Source organism: Euprymna scolopes, chromosome 26, assembly GCF_053919585.1.
Source record: "Euprymna scolopes isolate OS-2025 chromosome 26, ASM5391958v1, whole genome shotgun sequence".
Taxonomy (NCBI): Eukaryota; Metazoa; Mollusca; class Cephalopoda; order Sepiida; family Sepiolidae; genus Euprymna; species Euprymna scolopes.
This window is the reverse complement of record NC_136507.1, coordinates 54,483,405-54,499,463: the sequence shown is the minus strand read 5'-3', so window position 1 is coordinate 54,499,463 and position 16,059 is coordinate 54,483,405. Positions and strand designations below refer to the sequence as shown.

Genomic DNA, 16,059 nt, shown 5'->3' with positions numbered 1-16,059 from the left:
TTTATCATTTACCTCTTCTCAGAGTGGTTAAACACAAGGTCAAATGTGAGTTTTAATTAAAGTTTTTGATACTTGTGCACAATTTGAACCAGACATAACTCAACATCCGATCGACTTTGCTCAGAACATGACGTCAACCGCCGGCGTTCGCCAATTATGAAAGCGTAACAAACACTACTCAAAAAAACAGCGAAGGAAACATTTAAATATAATAAAATTAACAGAAAAAAAATTTTAAAAAATATTTGTTTTATTTTTTTTATTATTTTTTTTGTTTTGCTGGGAAAAAAACAAGTAAGTCATGTTTTTGTTTTTTTTCAAAAACAACACACCCTTAAATGGCTATTCTTAACAACCTCATGCAAGATGAATATCTCCACTTTGGAGTTGCAGATGTTGAAAGATGTAGTTTAACACTGACAAACAAAATGATTAGTGGCTGCAAAGAAAAGTGCAACTGTAGAAAAGTCTACCTAATCTTAAGGAAATACCCCGGCTGTCTTAACTTAATTTAATTAAAAAAAAAAACAGTTACCTAGCCACACCCTACAGAAAAAAATTGCTCATGAAAAGAAAAGGAAAAAAATGACAAACGTTTATTTTACATTAGTTACAAAAATAAAGAAAAAAATGAAAAAAAAAAAAAAGTATATGAAAAACACATAAAAAAGTGCTTTTTTTTTTAATTTAAAAAATATGAAAAACAAAAAAATGTTTTTTTGGTTGACAAAAAAAAAAAAAATGGTTGCTAAAAAAAAAAAAAAAAAGAAAAAAAACTTGTTTACTTTTTTTACTTAAAAACAATCGTCACAAGAATAAAACAGAAATTGTTACAGTAGGTCTTTGTTTCTTTTGATTTTATTATATTTAAATAATTTCTTTAGTATTTTTCTTGAGTAGCATTGTTACGATTTGATAATCGGCGATGCTCGGCGTAAGCCGGTGGTTGACATCATGTTTTCAGCAAAGCCGATCGGCCAGTTGGTTACGTCTGATTAAAATTCTGCGCAAGTATCAAAAAGTTTTCCTGTGGAATGAACTAAATTTGAACTTGGCACACCCAGGTTTTCAATTCGTGTCATTAACTACTTATCCATTTTTTGTCACTACCAAATTCTCTTATTGAAGCAGTGGAAAACAGAAAACAAAACAAAGCTGAAGGAAATCAGAATTTATAAATACAATGTATGTATTTCGAAAAGTAAAACAAAAAAACAATGAAGGTTTAAGTAAGTAAGGTTAAAAAAAATATATCTTTTTAGTTGAATCATTTTAGAGTTATATTTTTTTGTGTGTTAAATAAAGAAACTGGTTTTGGATTGATATTTCAACCTCAACTAATAGCCGAAATAATCCAAATTATTAATTCTCAACTCAAAATTCCAAAAAACATATAAGAATGCTTTGCTGTCCATTTAAAAAACAAAAAAGCTTTGTTTTATTAGTAAAAAAAATGAACTTTGCTTTGCAATATAGAACGATTAAAATTGTTTTTTGGGTGATGGTAATAAAAATAAAAAATAATTTCTGAACCTCTGCAGTTTAACATTACAAGAAACTTTAGTTGGAAGCCATTGTATTTCCTTGAACCCATTCCAAGTATCACTTGTCTGTCTCAATATTCACAACATTAAAAACCTATCAGTGGAGACATTAATTGATTGAATTGATCTGCTTACCTGCTCTAAAAGTTCTTGATCAACATCTGCATCATACGTTACAACAAAAGGATCACAATTTTCTTCCAGGTACTAAAAAATAAGTTAAAATTTAAAAAAAAAACTAAATTACATGTCTATTATGATAGAAATTGAAAAAAACGATTTCAAATAATAATTTTTTAAAATGATGTATTAAAGTGTGTTTACCTCCAAAGCTAAATTAATATCGTTGTTTGTCAATCGAAGACAACTCAAAGCTGCTTCCCTGGAATATCCCATCTCAACAAGAGATTTGTAATTTGCAACAGAAATGCTAAATTTAAGAAGAGACAAAAAAAATTCAAATACAAATAAATATTTCAGTCTAATTCTAAATTATTTAAAAAAATTACTGTACAAAAGAAAAAAAAATCGATTAAAAACTTTTTAATACAAAAAGTTAAAATACAATATGATACTCCCAAAAATACCACCCATGGAATTTGTAATAAAATTCATGATCATTTCTGAAATCCAATCTTAGTTGGTACTTGTCTATGGCTGACTTCTCAGCTTTCAGTCATGAATGTTTAATAGTTTTTATTTTATCACGATTTAATGATATGATCTAAATGTGCACCTCTATGTTGCAAATATGCATGAATGTCTGATTTGACTGTGATGACTAGGGCTATGACAAGAGAATATTCTTTTCATTATTTTGACTCTCGAGTATATATCAGTTAATATCTTATATGTTTTTAGATAGAGTGATGTGGTTCTCGATTGATTAGCTGTGTCTGTGTCAGATATATACTTGAGAGTCAAAACAATAAGAATATTCTCTTGTCATAAGGCCTAGTGATGACCCTCATATATTGTCTGTTGATTGATAAGACCAAAGATAAAATCCAAACGACATCATAAAACAGGATTAAATAACACAGGAATGGAATAACTTACGAATCTCCATTTTCAGTTTTCCCAAGTTTGTTGCTAAGTTTACGTTTTTTTCGATCTTTCTCAATTTCTTTTTTTATTTTCTTCTTCTCCTAAAAAGCAAATAAAAACAATTTAAAAACACAACTCGTGACATAACAGATATAAATGCTAAATAATAATCAGTTCTAAGTAACAGTCTTCTGGAGGCTGAAGGTTCAATCCTCAGTGCAGGCAATACTAGGAATATAATTATAAATCACTTAAGACTTCTACCCGGTCACGGCTGATAGAACAAGACCAAGTTACCCCTGACTTCTTAGCATGACAACTTCCTCTAATAGAAAATTTCATGTTTTTTTTAAATTAATTTAATTTTATGTGAAAATTTTGGGTACTCCTGCAGTATTTTACCCACCGATTTCACGATCTTAGCCGAGCGTTGACGAACGCTTTCGGCGTTAACGCCGACGAAAGCCGAGAATTCGGAGCTACGGTGCAAGAACGCTAAAAGTATGTGAATAGCAACAACATTACAAGGAAAAGATATTACACACACACACAACAAAATGGATAAAATTAATACAAAAAATTTGGATAAAATAAATCACAAACACTTACCGTAAGTTTTTTTTAAAGTAAAATAAATTTATTTTGTTGAATATTTTTTTTTTTTTTTGGTTCATTTTGTTTTCCGATAGCTTTTTTTGGGGGGAGGGGGATAAGCAACAGTAATAAACACTTCAATGTTTTTTTTTTTCTTGTTTGTTTTTAACAAAACGTTATTAAACAGTAACAACAATGTTTTTTTTTTGTTTTTTTTCAGTAATGTTTGTAGGGGGGGGGGACACAACAATTACTGTTTATCTTTAGTTCCGACTGGAAGATTTTCTACTGACTGTAGAGGCAAAGTAGGGAGCAAAGGGTTTTCAGAGGATGTGGAAAGAAGAAGCTCCTTCCCAAACCGGGTAGCCTTCCGCGATTTGATTTATTATGGAGACAAAAGGGTTGTGTCCAAATTTTTGTCTCCACATAAATTCGCATAAATATGTTTCCAACAGCTCCCGTTTTTTTTTTTTTATCGCTAAATTAAATAGCTGAAATGAAAGGCTGTGTATTTTTACTTTGAACAATAAAATAACTGAAATGAAACGCTATGTGTGTAATTTCAATGAAAATTATTCGTCTGCTGCGCGTTCGTTTGAAGCGCCCTGATTGGCTGATAGAGTATCGTACCGCTCGCCATGTTCCGGCGTTTTCCGACGGATGTCGATCAATGCTTGGCTAAGATCGTGAAATCGGTGGGTAAAATACTGCAGGAGTACCAAATTTTGTTTTCAACATTTTAATCCACATTCAAATATTATTGGCCAGCCATTTTATTTGAAACAAACAAAATAAAAAAATGAGCAATACTTCCACAGAATATATTAAATAAGAGGTAGCTGCCAGATAAAAAAAAAAAATAAAGACTTCTGCCTAAAAAGGCATCCAATTTTTTTATTAGCTTTTATTCAAAGTAAAACATTACTGATATTTCATTTAACTTGATCTGAAAAACGAAAAACAAAATAACAGAAAATCCATCAAGATTAAAAAAAAAAAACCCTCCAAAAATACTTGAATCAATGAAATGCTCACCCATGCATGAGGAGATTGATTAACCTAATGAATCATTCTTCTTTGTTGTTGTTGATTAACATGTCTTTTCTACAACAGATGTGAATTGTGCGTTGATCAGGATGAGACAGTGATTTTTCTTCATGAAACTATTACACTGGCCAACAACAAATTTGTTGCCTGTGTTTTTTCAGCTGATTGATGCACCGAATCAAAAAATCACATTGGTTTTGCTTAATCAGGTCAAGTTTTTGAGCTATGGCTATATGTGGTTTTTTTTTTTACATTTTTGTTCACATTTATGCATGTGTAGAACATTTTAGAAGTTGGTGAGAGTAAAATGTCATGTCAAATAATTGTTTGGATTGGAAATGATTATTTTAATGACAAGAAATATTCAGGACTGATAGTTCTGGGTGATCATGTTGAAAAGGGATCAGTTTGAAGTCATAAAACCTTGAAATCTTCCAAAAATTGGTGCTCAGCATACACAAATGGCCTGTACAGGAGGAATTAGTGCCTTGCAAAGAAAGGAACACCCTCAACGACCTTCTCGTAGACAGAGACAGATTCACTTACTTGTGCCAGGCTTTTCTAGGATTAATCATGGAGAAGTTGAAAGCTGACATCTTTGATGGTCGTCAGATCTGGCAGCTCGTCAGAGATCCAGAGTTCAAAAACTCGATGAAGGAAGTGAAACTAGAAGCGTGAAAGGTATTTGTTCTATTAGTGAAGAAGAACTTTCTTGGCAACAATAAGGCCAGAAACTACACAAAACTCGTCAATAACATGCTGACTGCTTTCAAAAACTTGGGCTGCCATATTAGCGTCAAGATGCACTACCTATTTTTACATATGGACCAATTCCCTGAGAACCTGGGTTCAATGATTGATGAGCATAGAATGATTCCATCAGGACCTGAAAGAGATGGAAACCAGGTATCAGGGTCATTGGGATGCAGTCATGGTGGTTGACTATTGTCCTATCACTGAGCATTCCAGGAGTTAAAAAAAACGGAAGTTCAAGCCTTGAAATTTGAACAATGGTGAAGCAACATGCAATTTACGTGTACCTAACTTTATCAATACACACAATTCAGTTTACAGTAATCGATGTTTCTATCAAGTAATCAATACATTTTCTTGACAAAACATTTTTTCTCTTAAAAACATATTTAGGATGATATGTGTTGACAAAATCTGCTGATAATGTCACAAAAATGTAATTAATTTTGTTAGAAAATCTGATTTTTTTCAAAGCAACGCAGCACAAAAACTTGACCTGATGGAGAGAAAAAGATGCCAGTTTCTGATTCAACCATGCAAAAATATACATTAAATCAGTTGTAGAAATCGAGACAACATTCAAAAAGTAAAAAAATGTTGCCTAGTGTTTTTATGTTGGATTTCATCTGCCATTATTTTATCATTTTTAACTAAATAAGCTGCATCTTCTTTAGCTTATTTTTTCCTCAATTACCATCAATTGACATGTGCATACATCTGTTTATGCAACCAGAGCTTCGTTTAACATGTCCATATTACAAGAGACAGTTGAAATACAAAGCTAATCCTAGTCTGAGCATATTCAGCTTAAATAACTGATGGTCAAAACTAATCTGTCATCAAAATGCATACCACAAATTCATTGAATGATATCTGTGTTATTCCTTTGTATCCTCAAAGACTAATTCAATGAGTTTAGTTTTTTTTTTTTTATGGCATATCAATCCTTTTTTGGGTTATTTAATGAAGAATCCAGCAATTTTGGAAAACATTTTTATCTTTCAAGTTCTTTATATCTTCAAATATATATGTTTGCTTTGGGTTTCTGTTTTACAGCATATTTAATATTCAATCTAATAATTTTTGAAAGAATTTCAATATTTAAAGTTCTTTATATCTTCAAATACTTCTTCATGGTGTTTAGCTTGGTTGTTTTATAGAGAAAAATTGTTGGTTTTTGTTTTTGACTTTGCAGAATGTGACTGACTTTTGCTAATGGAAAGGGAAAGACAATAATACCAATGTTTGGTGCGTTTTAGGTTAGGAAGCCAGTATCTTCCAACAGCCTGATGTTGTATTCAACTTATTTACAATAGGGTTTGTGCTTCAAGATGAAATAACCACAAAAATATGGTGATATGCTGTTAAACAGACCAAAAGCAAATATACTTACTGATTTTTTGTTTTCGATGTGATTAACAGCTCCTTCGACATTCCCTCCACTGGCACGAAGACCCAGTCGAGCTTCTTTATCTTTGTAACCCAATGACATAACTAATAAAGAATAAAAAATGTTTTTAATGGTTCAATTGTTTTCATAATAAAAAAAATGTCAACTTTTCACATGCAACTACAACTTTAAATACAGACGTTATATAGAATTCAAATAAGGCCATGCTTTATTCCAATAATTGATGTGTGTGTGTTTTTTTTTTCATTGTTAATCAGTTTAATTTCATAATTTCTTACATTAAAGCACACTTGACTTGCTCAAACAAGTCATACATACAGGAAGTTAGAGTAACTTTTATTCATTTTTTTCTTGAGAAGTGATATGCTAACAGTTATTGCTTTAAAGTGAAATCATTCTTTTATAGTAACCTTAACTTTTACCTTAACTTCCCCAGCAACAATGGGAGACAGGCCATGCTAGTAAACAAATAAACCAAAACAACTAAGCTGACCTATTTGAGCTATGCTGTGACAATGTATGTCAGCTGTTTCATGTTTTGTCCAAGGAGAAATCTTTTTAGACTAAGGTAACTATCAAAGAGATGATTTTTAACAGTCAATAAATAAAATTAAACCAGTAATAATATTTTTAAATGCTTAACGTAAGACAATATTATCCTGCGATGGAAATTCTGGTGTGAGGGAATTTAAAATGTTAACATTTTAGAATAGTGTGAAAATGTTTTCTTAGCACCTGACTGACATCACACGTTATTTTCTCAACTGCCTTTTGAAATTCTCTTTTGTCTAGCTTTTTTATTCATTAGCATTTTTGCCAGATGAAAATATAATTTATAATTAAAAACGTTTGGAGTACTTATGGAACAAACATTCACTTTTTTATTATTATTTAAACACAAAAAAGATCGCTGGAAACATTTTTTTTTTTAAATGGTATAATTAAACAAAAAATTATTATTTTTAAAAATGTTTGCTCATATTTAGAGAGAGGCAGATATTATTAAATAAAATAGCATATTTTTGCTTAATAAAACTTTTTTTTTTTTTTTTTAATTTTCTGACTATTCCAGTTAGTATTTAAGTCAAATTAATGTAAGTTTCTGTAGGTTTCTTGTTTCATTTTTCTTTCTTTTTTCTCAATTACTTTTAATTTGATTCATCAAATTTTCAACAGGTGGTGTTACTTTTGGTGTATTTACAAATATGTTTAGTATTGATTTTTTTAAAACAGCAAGTGATTTAAAACTTTAAAATGAACATCAGTAATATTGAGATGTTGCATGCAAATGTGATTACATGTTTAAGTGCATGCAAAATTCAAAAGTATATATGGCATAATCATGCTGACACACCAGTTCCCGGTAGATCATCAAAGTTAAGCATCATTAAGTGTGGTCAGTACTAAAATGGGTGACCGTTTGGAAATACCAGGTGCTCTTTGTGCTTTCCGCTTATCTCCGCATTGTTCTCAGTCAGGAGAGGTGAGGTTAGAGATTGTACCATCCTTGCTTTATAATTACACATGAAGGCACTCTTACAGAGGGTATTCATTTTCTCTTGAGACAGAACGGAGGCTATTATAGATAAGTGCCTGCAAAATTCAGCTAAGAATTTTATAATTTTTATAACATTTTAAATTGTTGTGACTAGTTTCACAATTCATATATATATATATATATATATATATATATATATATATATATATATATATATATATATATATGCATACACTAGAAAAATACCTACCCTAGGATAGATACAATTCCTTGAACAAAACAGAATTATACTACTTTTATGTCACCTTACCAAGATTAAAATCAAGATATGATACTAAACCTTATGTCTAGAATTTTTATTCAAAATCTTGATCAAAATCTACATGATTTTGACTACAGGAAATGTTTCAAAGCTTAAGAGGTTATAAGAAATTGAAATTCAAGGAATCTTATTTAATTAATATCTAATGGTTATAGATCAAATTTAAAGCGAATCTGAAATATTTGAATTTTCAAATTGAGGAGTATTCATATATTATAACCCTTAAAAAACTCTTATTTATTTGCAAACTCATCTTCATTATTGTTGTTGTTTCACAACGTTTCAGCCAACTATTCCTCTGGCCTTCTTCAGGTGGTTAATCATAACAGGATAGGAATGCTGAGTTTCTTAACTGTATCCTCAGTAATTACTGCCTTCTATAATTGTTGTCTCACCACGTTTTGGCCAACTAATCCTCTGGCCTGCCTGGGAAGGTTTGAAACTGCTATCTTTAGACAATGCTCATCTGGAACCATAGAGATTCAACGCCTCTATCCACTACACCATGGGTCCCAAAGAGCGAACAATGTTGAATGTTTTGGTCTTATAAATTCAAGTTTTTGTTCTCATCTGGTCTTCCATTATCAGGTCCATACTGAATGGTATATTATTTTGTTTATTATTGGAATCCTTTGAGATGAGTAATTTGTATATTTATTTATTTACAAACTGTTAACTTCATCTTCATAGTTGTTATGGTTTCACCACGTTTCATCCAACTATTCCTTTGGTCTTCTTCAGGTAAGAGATTCAGCATTCCTATCCTGTTGCAGGTAAATCACCTGGAGAAGACTAAAAGAATAGTTGGCCGAAATGTGGTGAACCAACAACAACTATGAGGATAATAGTCCGCAAATAAATAAATATACAAATTACTCATCTTAAAAACTCTTTGAAATATTCTAAAGAAATTTGAGAAATATTTATTAATGTCTAGTACCTATTATTAAAATTTCATAAAAAGTTGAGATTTATGAATTTTCACAAAGAGCTTCAATCTCCTTTCCACTTTCTTTGCATAAAACCAAATAAAACTAGACTACAAATGGAATCCTTACACCTAGCAACTGTGTTCCAAATTTCATAATGATCAGTTAATTAGTTTAGAAGTTAACCTTATACGTAAAAATATAGTAATCATACCAAACAATATAATAAAAGAGATATGAAAAAGAATAAAATTCTCAAAACGTTCTTACCTTGTTGCAACGCTTCATCATCAATGCTGACCATTTTCAATTCTGCTTCAGCCTAGAATTAAAAATTAAAGATAATTTGTTTTTTTATCATTTTATGGTACTGATTCCAAATTGGATCTGCATCAACATCTTTTGGCAACTGGGAAAAGCCAACACAAACACTGCCAGACAATAAATGAAAAAATGTTGAAAACAAAACTTTAACACGAGATAAGACTTATGGAAAGTCTAATTCTATGAAATAATTTTTTTTCAATAAAAATATATTAAAAGTGAAATAAGTTTTTTTCTTTTTAAAGACGGAAACATGGAAATAACTATGAACGAAAATAAGCTGTGTTTCTTTTTTTCATTTTTGCAGGTTTCAATAAGTAAGTCTGCTTGTTTTTGTAACGATGAAAACAATCTTTTTTTTTTTCAAGAATAGTATCAGACAAGTGATTTTTATTATTAATGAAAACAACATCGATCTGTATCTAATTGCCAATTGTCTAATCACATCTGACTGCTTTTCTGGCAGCTTACCATAGTTGGAAGATGCCGATGTAATCTTGGGGCAGGTTCTGAATCAGTATCAATTTTATAATTTCCCTCTAAGATTATATTTCCTGTGATATTTCCTCCATCTAATAATTAATTTCAGTCTTACTTTGCAATAACATGCTTTTTGAATCATGCTTAGATTTGTTTTCCTTTCTTTGACAGCATATCAAAGTTTTTGGAGTTTAAATAGTATCAAATCCAATTATTTGGATAAACTGGCCATGCTTCAAGTTATTAACATCTTCGATGCATATCCAGAGTTCCTCTCATAAAGAAAATACACAATTAAAGAAAAATCTGTATGATGTATGTAGCCATAACAGAAACAAAATATTACAATCCAAAAATCATGTAAATTGATCAAGTAGTTTTATTTTTATATATAAGATCAAGCTTTATAGCTAAACAACGAATGACTAACTCATAACATCATTTTGAAAGCAGCCTAAAAGATAAGATTATCATGCCATACAACTTTGGGGTCAATGATTGTTGTCGAGTAGGGTAACATGTGGTATCACAGAATCTCTGTCTTGTTTGACTTTCTGGGAGCGAGTGAGAGGAAGTTCATATAATGTGTAAAAGAATGAAAATCGGAATTAAAAAAAAAACAAAAAAAACACAAATTCCAGCTGATGCATCATTATTATGGCCACCAGTTTTTCTTCTTTATTGTAGAAAAATTCAAAAATTGAATTTCAAGTGAAACGAATGGTATATACTGAATTGTTATGTCACAGTGATTAATATATTCAAAAAATATGAAAAACTGTAAGGTAGAAAATTTATTATTAATGAAAATTTTCAGAGAAAATTGAGTTTTGCAAAAAAAAAAAAGAAACCAAAGAGTTCGAATCATAACAAAAGGGAGGTAAATCTTTTCTGAAAACTGAAAATCTTTGGCCAATTTAGCAAAACTTAATTTTTGTTGTCTTTGAAAACTGTTTTCTTTAATAATTTTCTACCTTATTGTTTTTCATAATTTTTGGATATTTTCATTACTATGACATGACAATTCAGTAGATACCATTAATTTCACCTGAAATTTAATATTTCAGTTTTCGAGTTTCACTACAATAATGAAAAAGAATCTGACTGCCTTTATAACTAGACATCTCTATCCATTTTGTAGCTATTTACATGCAAAGGAGAGACTTAGATATTTTTTTTCTGTCAGTGAAACGATTATGAAACATCTGATGATGATCAAAAGGTGAAAAAGGCCAGTAAAAGAAATAGTCTTAATGACAACTTTCAATTTTGAAATCGGAAATTGACAAGTGGTGTTTATAAAAAAACTGTCTATAATCATTTCCGATTGCTTAAATGTTGCAGTCATCAACAGGAATTTCTCTGGCACTGTTTAAATGAAAATTTCTTGGAGAATATTCTGTATTGGATACATTACTACTAGTGTTTGGACAATTAATCAGTATTGAAATCAGGAATATCAGAATTTAGGGGGGGGGGGTATTGAAATCTGTATTGGAAAATTTTGTGCTTATTTCCTAATGCAAAAAACGATTCTTTTGTCTTTTTTATTTGATTTTATTTAAAACAAAATCAAACACTGCAGGTAATAATGTTAAAATAACAAATATTTATTGTTTTTAAACTAACAGTAAAACTAAATTCTATAGATCATCCACCATAAGTGGGTTTTTACGTCTGAAAAGATATTTGCACATTTAATGTGTTTTTTTGGTAATCAGAAAAAAATAACAATTTTATAGTTAAATATTTAGAGATTTATAAAGAATCGGAATTGGTAATTGTATCGGAATTAGGAAAAATATTGGAATCTAATCCCATCACTAGTGATTAATATGATGTTTAACATTTAAATTTTGCTTAATTTTTATTTATAAAAATTATTACATTTAAAAAAAAAAAAAAAAAAATATTTTCAAATCAACAAAAAACATCTATATATATATATATATATATAAGTGAAAATGTGTGTGTGTGTGCACTTTTTGAGTATGTCCGGCAAAGGCTGAGGGGGGGGGGCGTGCTCGGTCGAGTCACTCCTTAAAACTTTTTATATACTGTCTAAACCATAATATCTCCGAGTTACAAATGAGGGTCGCGTCTATGTTTAACTTGCCCGACTTTTACATGCTATTTTGGAAATTTTTTTCAATCGCCACGTTTTCGTTTCGCTTTTCAGTATAAAAAAGCGAAACTGTGAAAACTAATTTGTGTTCTCAGCACTATTGTGCCGAGATGTCCAGAAAGCAAATAAGATTTGATCAATGCTGGTGAAAAAAAACCAGTCATATCAGACAATTGCTATTCATTTGGCGGGGGAAACAAACAAATACGCAGTGCCAAACTTAAGTCGCGTGATGTTTGACCTTATTAAATTCTCGCACCTGTCAATTTCACTTTATAAAATATTAAATTAAGACAGTTCTCACTTCCTCTGCCTCGTGGCCGAGCTGGTTAGGTGTCAGGGTCTTTTTACCTTTCTTTTCCACCTTCACGTCAAGGATTCGGGTTCGAGCCTACCTTCCTTTTTTTTTTCTTTTTCTTTTTTTTTTTTACATGGTGGTCACCACTTATCAGGGATAAGGGTTACATAAGGTGTACATCAGATTTTTCTTTATTTTTGTATTTTAATATGGGGCAATTCTGGACAAGAACCGTTATAAATATTTAAAGTTCTGTAAAAATTGGAGCTGAACAAAGTAACCATCTTTGTTTGTTACCAGCTAAACAAAGCTGGTTACTTTGCTCAGATTCAACATTTTTAGAACTAAAAATGCTTATAACTTCTATTAAATATTTGATACTTTATGCACTTATGCTACTGTGTTGAAATAACATTGTTTAGAAAGCCATTTGTAACATGGGAAGGGAGGGTATTTGTAATTATGTACTTTCACTTAACAATTTCATAAAAAGATATTGTAAAACTTGAAAATACTCTTAAAAAAATAGCACTAGATTAATCCAAAGATGGTAATGAAAAAAAAAATCTATTTAGTGGACTTTACTTTCAAATTATTGAAAGTAAAGTCTGCTAAGTAGATTTAATAAAAAGTAAAAAGGGCAAATGTCAAGATAGACAGCCTAAATAGTTTATTCAAAAATTTGAATATAATTAGGGTATAGAAGATATATATATATATATATGGCGGACATGTACAAGAGAGCACCCCCCCCCCTCACCAAATGTGTTTTTTCCCAACCTTTTTTCTGACGATTATCATGGATTACAGACTTAAGTATCATATTAGCAGAGAAAAATGATAAAAATAAATTTAATGACTTTTAAGAAGGGGGTTCACTTTCTCTTATGTTCTACTTACTAGGTGCATGCAAAATGAATAGCTGATACTCAAAAACATTTTGAACCCTCCTTTACTTAAAAATTCAAAAGTCAGGAAATTAACGAATTTTAATGAAATTTTCAGTATTTATCAAATAATGATCATGGAATATAGTTTGTTTTACTTATGAAAATAAAACATTGCAAGAAAAAAAAATTTATTTTTTCAGTAACATGAAAAAGCCCCAAAATTCTGTATTAATGAATTCAATATAACTAAAAAAAATTTCTCAAACTACTGATATTATCATTGAATTAAGCATTGTTTATTTAAAATTTTCACAAAAAAATTATAATTGCAAAAATATTTTATTTTTGTGTGTAATTACAGGTTTTACAAAATTTTTACATGTAAGATTCTAATATTTTCCTTGCTGGAATGAAAGAAACTTTGGGTTGAAAAAAAGAAAAAATTTAAAAGCAGGAACATAAAATAATTAAATTAAAAAAAATGGTAAAAATTATAAAAACGTTCATGATAGGAATATACAGATGCACGGCTTGGGGAAAAAAGAAAACCAGCATTTCCTACCTCCTTTAACTACCTGAAGTCATTTTCAGACAGCCTTTTGACATTTTGTGCTTCCATAGAATCCATACTTTTTTAAACAAGGTGATTTTTAAAAATTTAATTCAATATCTTAGGACTTCACTAATTATCTTTGAAATAGACCCAGATAACTAATATTTATTTTTCAAATTATTTTTTACAATGAATTTATTTAACTTTAGAATTTAGCTGAATTTGTCAGTTTCTGAATGTCGCTGTGAAATCATTTTTCATTATAACTTTTTTTCACATGTACAAATATTTTTTTCCTTTTGAAAATTAACTTTAGGCTTTAATCTTACAAATACAATAAAAAAAATGTAGTCAGAAATCTACAAAAAAAATTATGATAAACCAACTTTCAAAACAATCTATAAATGTTTTGTGTTTTATCATATTTTATTTTCAGTTTGAATCACCCATTGAAAATAAATCATATTAATACATTAAAATTATATTTTGATACATTTATTATACAATAAATGTTTCGATTTTCATATATTTTTGTTATTTATTTTGTTATATATTTTTGCGTTATCATAAACACTTGTTTATATTGGAAGTTCACATAATGGCCGCTAGACGTCAGTTCTCATTCGAAGAACAGGAGTCAATAACTCATCTGGTTCTAATATGTCACTGACATGCAGAAGTGCCAATAATATTTTAAGAAACAACGACATTCTGTTTAGGCTGTCGATCTCCCCCCCCCCCCAAAAAAAAAACTTTTCGGATGGATTGCTACTCAATAAAACAAAAGTATCTGGGCAAAAAAAGAAATACATATAAAAAAAAAAAGAAAAATATGGAATTAGTTTTAACGAGTGAGAAACAAACTAAACAAAAAACAAAACAAAATATTAACTTTAAAAAAATCAAAACGTAATGAATAAAAATGATTTTTGTTTAATTTTGAAAACATTTCTTTCAATATATATATATATATATATTACACACTCACAGACACATTATTCATCATAATTGTTATTAAAGTTAATGTTTGCAACAAATGATCTCGGGTGAATAAATGAAATAATTTTTTGAAGAAAAAAAAACAAAAAAAACGTGTTCTCCATTGCGTCGCTGTCATCCACAAAACGAAGCAAAATCTATGTAACAATATCATTGAGTTTTGATTGTGTGCGAGTATATTTACCTGCCTCCCGCTGCAGTAAAGTCAGGCACAACATCAGTTCATAGTGAATCTGCCTCCCCAACTCCCACAGGGGGTGGGTGAAGCAAGCACTTTTTCTCTTTTTCTGGACGGTTGCACAATTTGCTGCGATCGGACCCGTCGACGTTCCCCAGTAGGAGCGCTTCAAGCGATCGGTAATAAACCAGTCCCTCCTCCCAAAGGCGGAGATAATGCCTGGAAAGACGCCCCACACCAGACCAAAACTTTTTTTTTTTAAATAGGATTGTTTTGATCTACCCCCTGCCTAACACACACACCTCCAAACATCTCAGACAACCCCACTAGTCTATTATATAAAAGGTAAAATGGGTTCGAGCGTTTGTGTATATCCACGAAAGGCTTTTTGCGTCAGGGTTCTAGCATCGGTTAGATTCCGGGAGAAGTTTTCTTATACTTCTTAGATCGTATTATCTCATATTTGCAAATGGACATTGTCTCCATCTTGTTTTTGATCAAGTTTTAAAAAATTGCCTCGTTTTGAGTGTTTGTTTGTTTTTTTTTTTATAAATAAAGCGAAACTAATCGAATACAAACACGCAAATGCCTGGCCTTCGAGCCGGGTAGTATATGTTCAGTAATTGGTCCTTGATCAATGTAGGGGAAACTCTTTATACTGAGACACTATTTATTTGTATACTGCCAGAGTGCCCCTTTTTTTTTGAGGAACTCGTCCCCCCCCCCATATTATAAACTTTATGCCTAATTTGCTTTCATAAGGAAGTAAATAAATACCACAACAGAAAGCAGAACGCTTAACTGGCTCTCAGCCAGGTTTAAAAGCAACTTTCATTTCTGTGCCAACTCCTATGATTCTTAAGCTAATTACTAACTCATTAAATTCACTGTCCTCTTTGGCCTAATGGTTAGCGAGGAAGACTAATTACCCTACATTTTCGAGTTCGATCCCACCTCTCTCTCTATCTTTTTAAAAAAATTTTTTATTTCATCCTTGTGCGAATATCCTTCAACTGGGCAAAAATTAATTAGCAACTCATTTAACTCGCTATCCTCTTTTGTTCACG

General features: G+C 30.5%; 1 protein-coding gene across 1 annotated transcript in view; it reads right to left on the bottom strand.

The window, feature by feature from the left end:
- Positions 1-16,059, bottom strand: part of LOC145248061 (NEDD8 ultimate buster 1-like) — a 65,128-nt gene that overhangs the window by 11,633 nt on the left and 37,436 nt on the right. The window contains exons 11-15 of the mRNA XM_080109822.1: positions 9,416-9,467; positions 6,379-6,479; positions 2,604-2,692; positions 1,869-1,974; positions 1,680-1,751 (exon numbers count right to left, since the gene is read on the bottom strand). Of these exons, the coding sequence (XP_079965948.1) occupies positions 1,680-1,751; positions 1,869-1,974; positions 2,604-2,692; positions 6,379-6,479; positions 9,416-9,467 (420 nt within the window). The remainder of the gene's footprint in view (positions 1-1,679; positions 1,752-1,868; positions 1,975-2,603; positions 2,693-6,378; positions 6,480-9,415; positions 9,468-16,059) is intronic.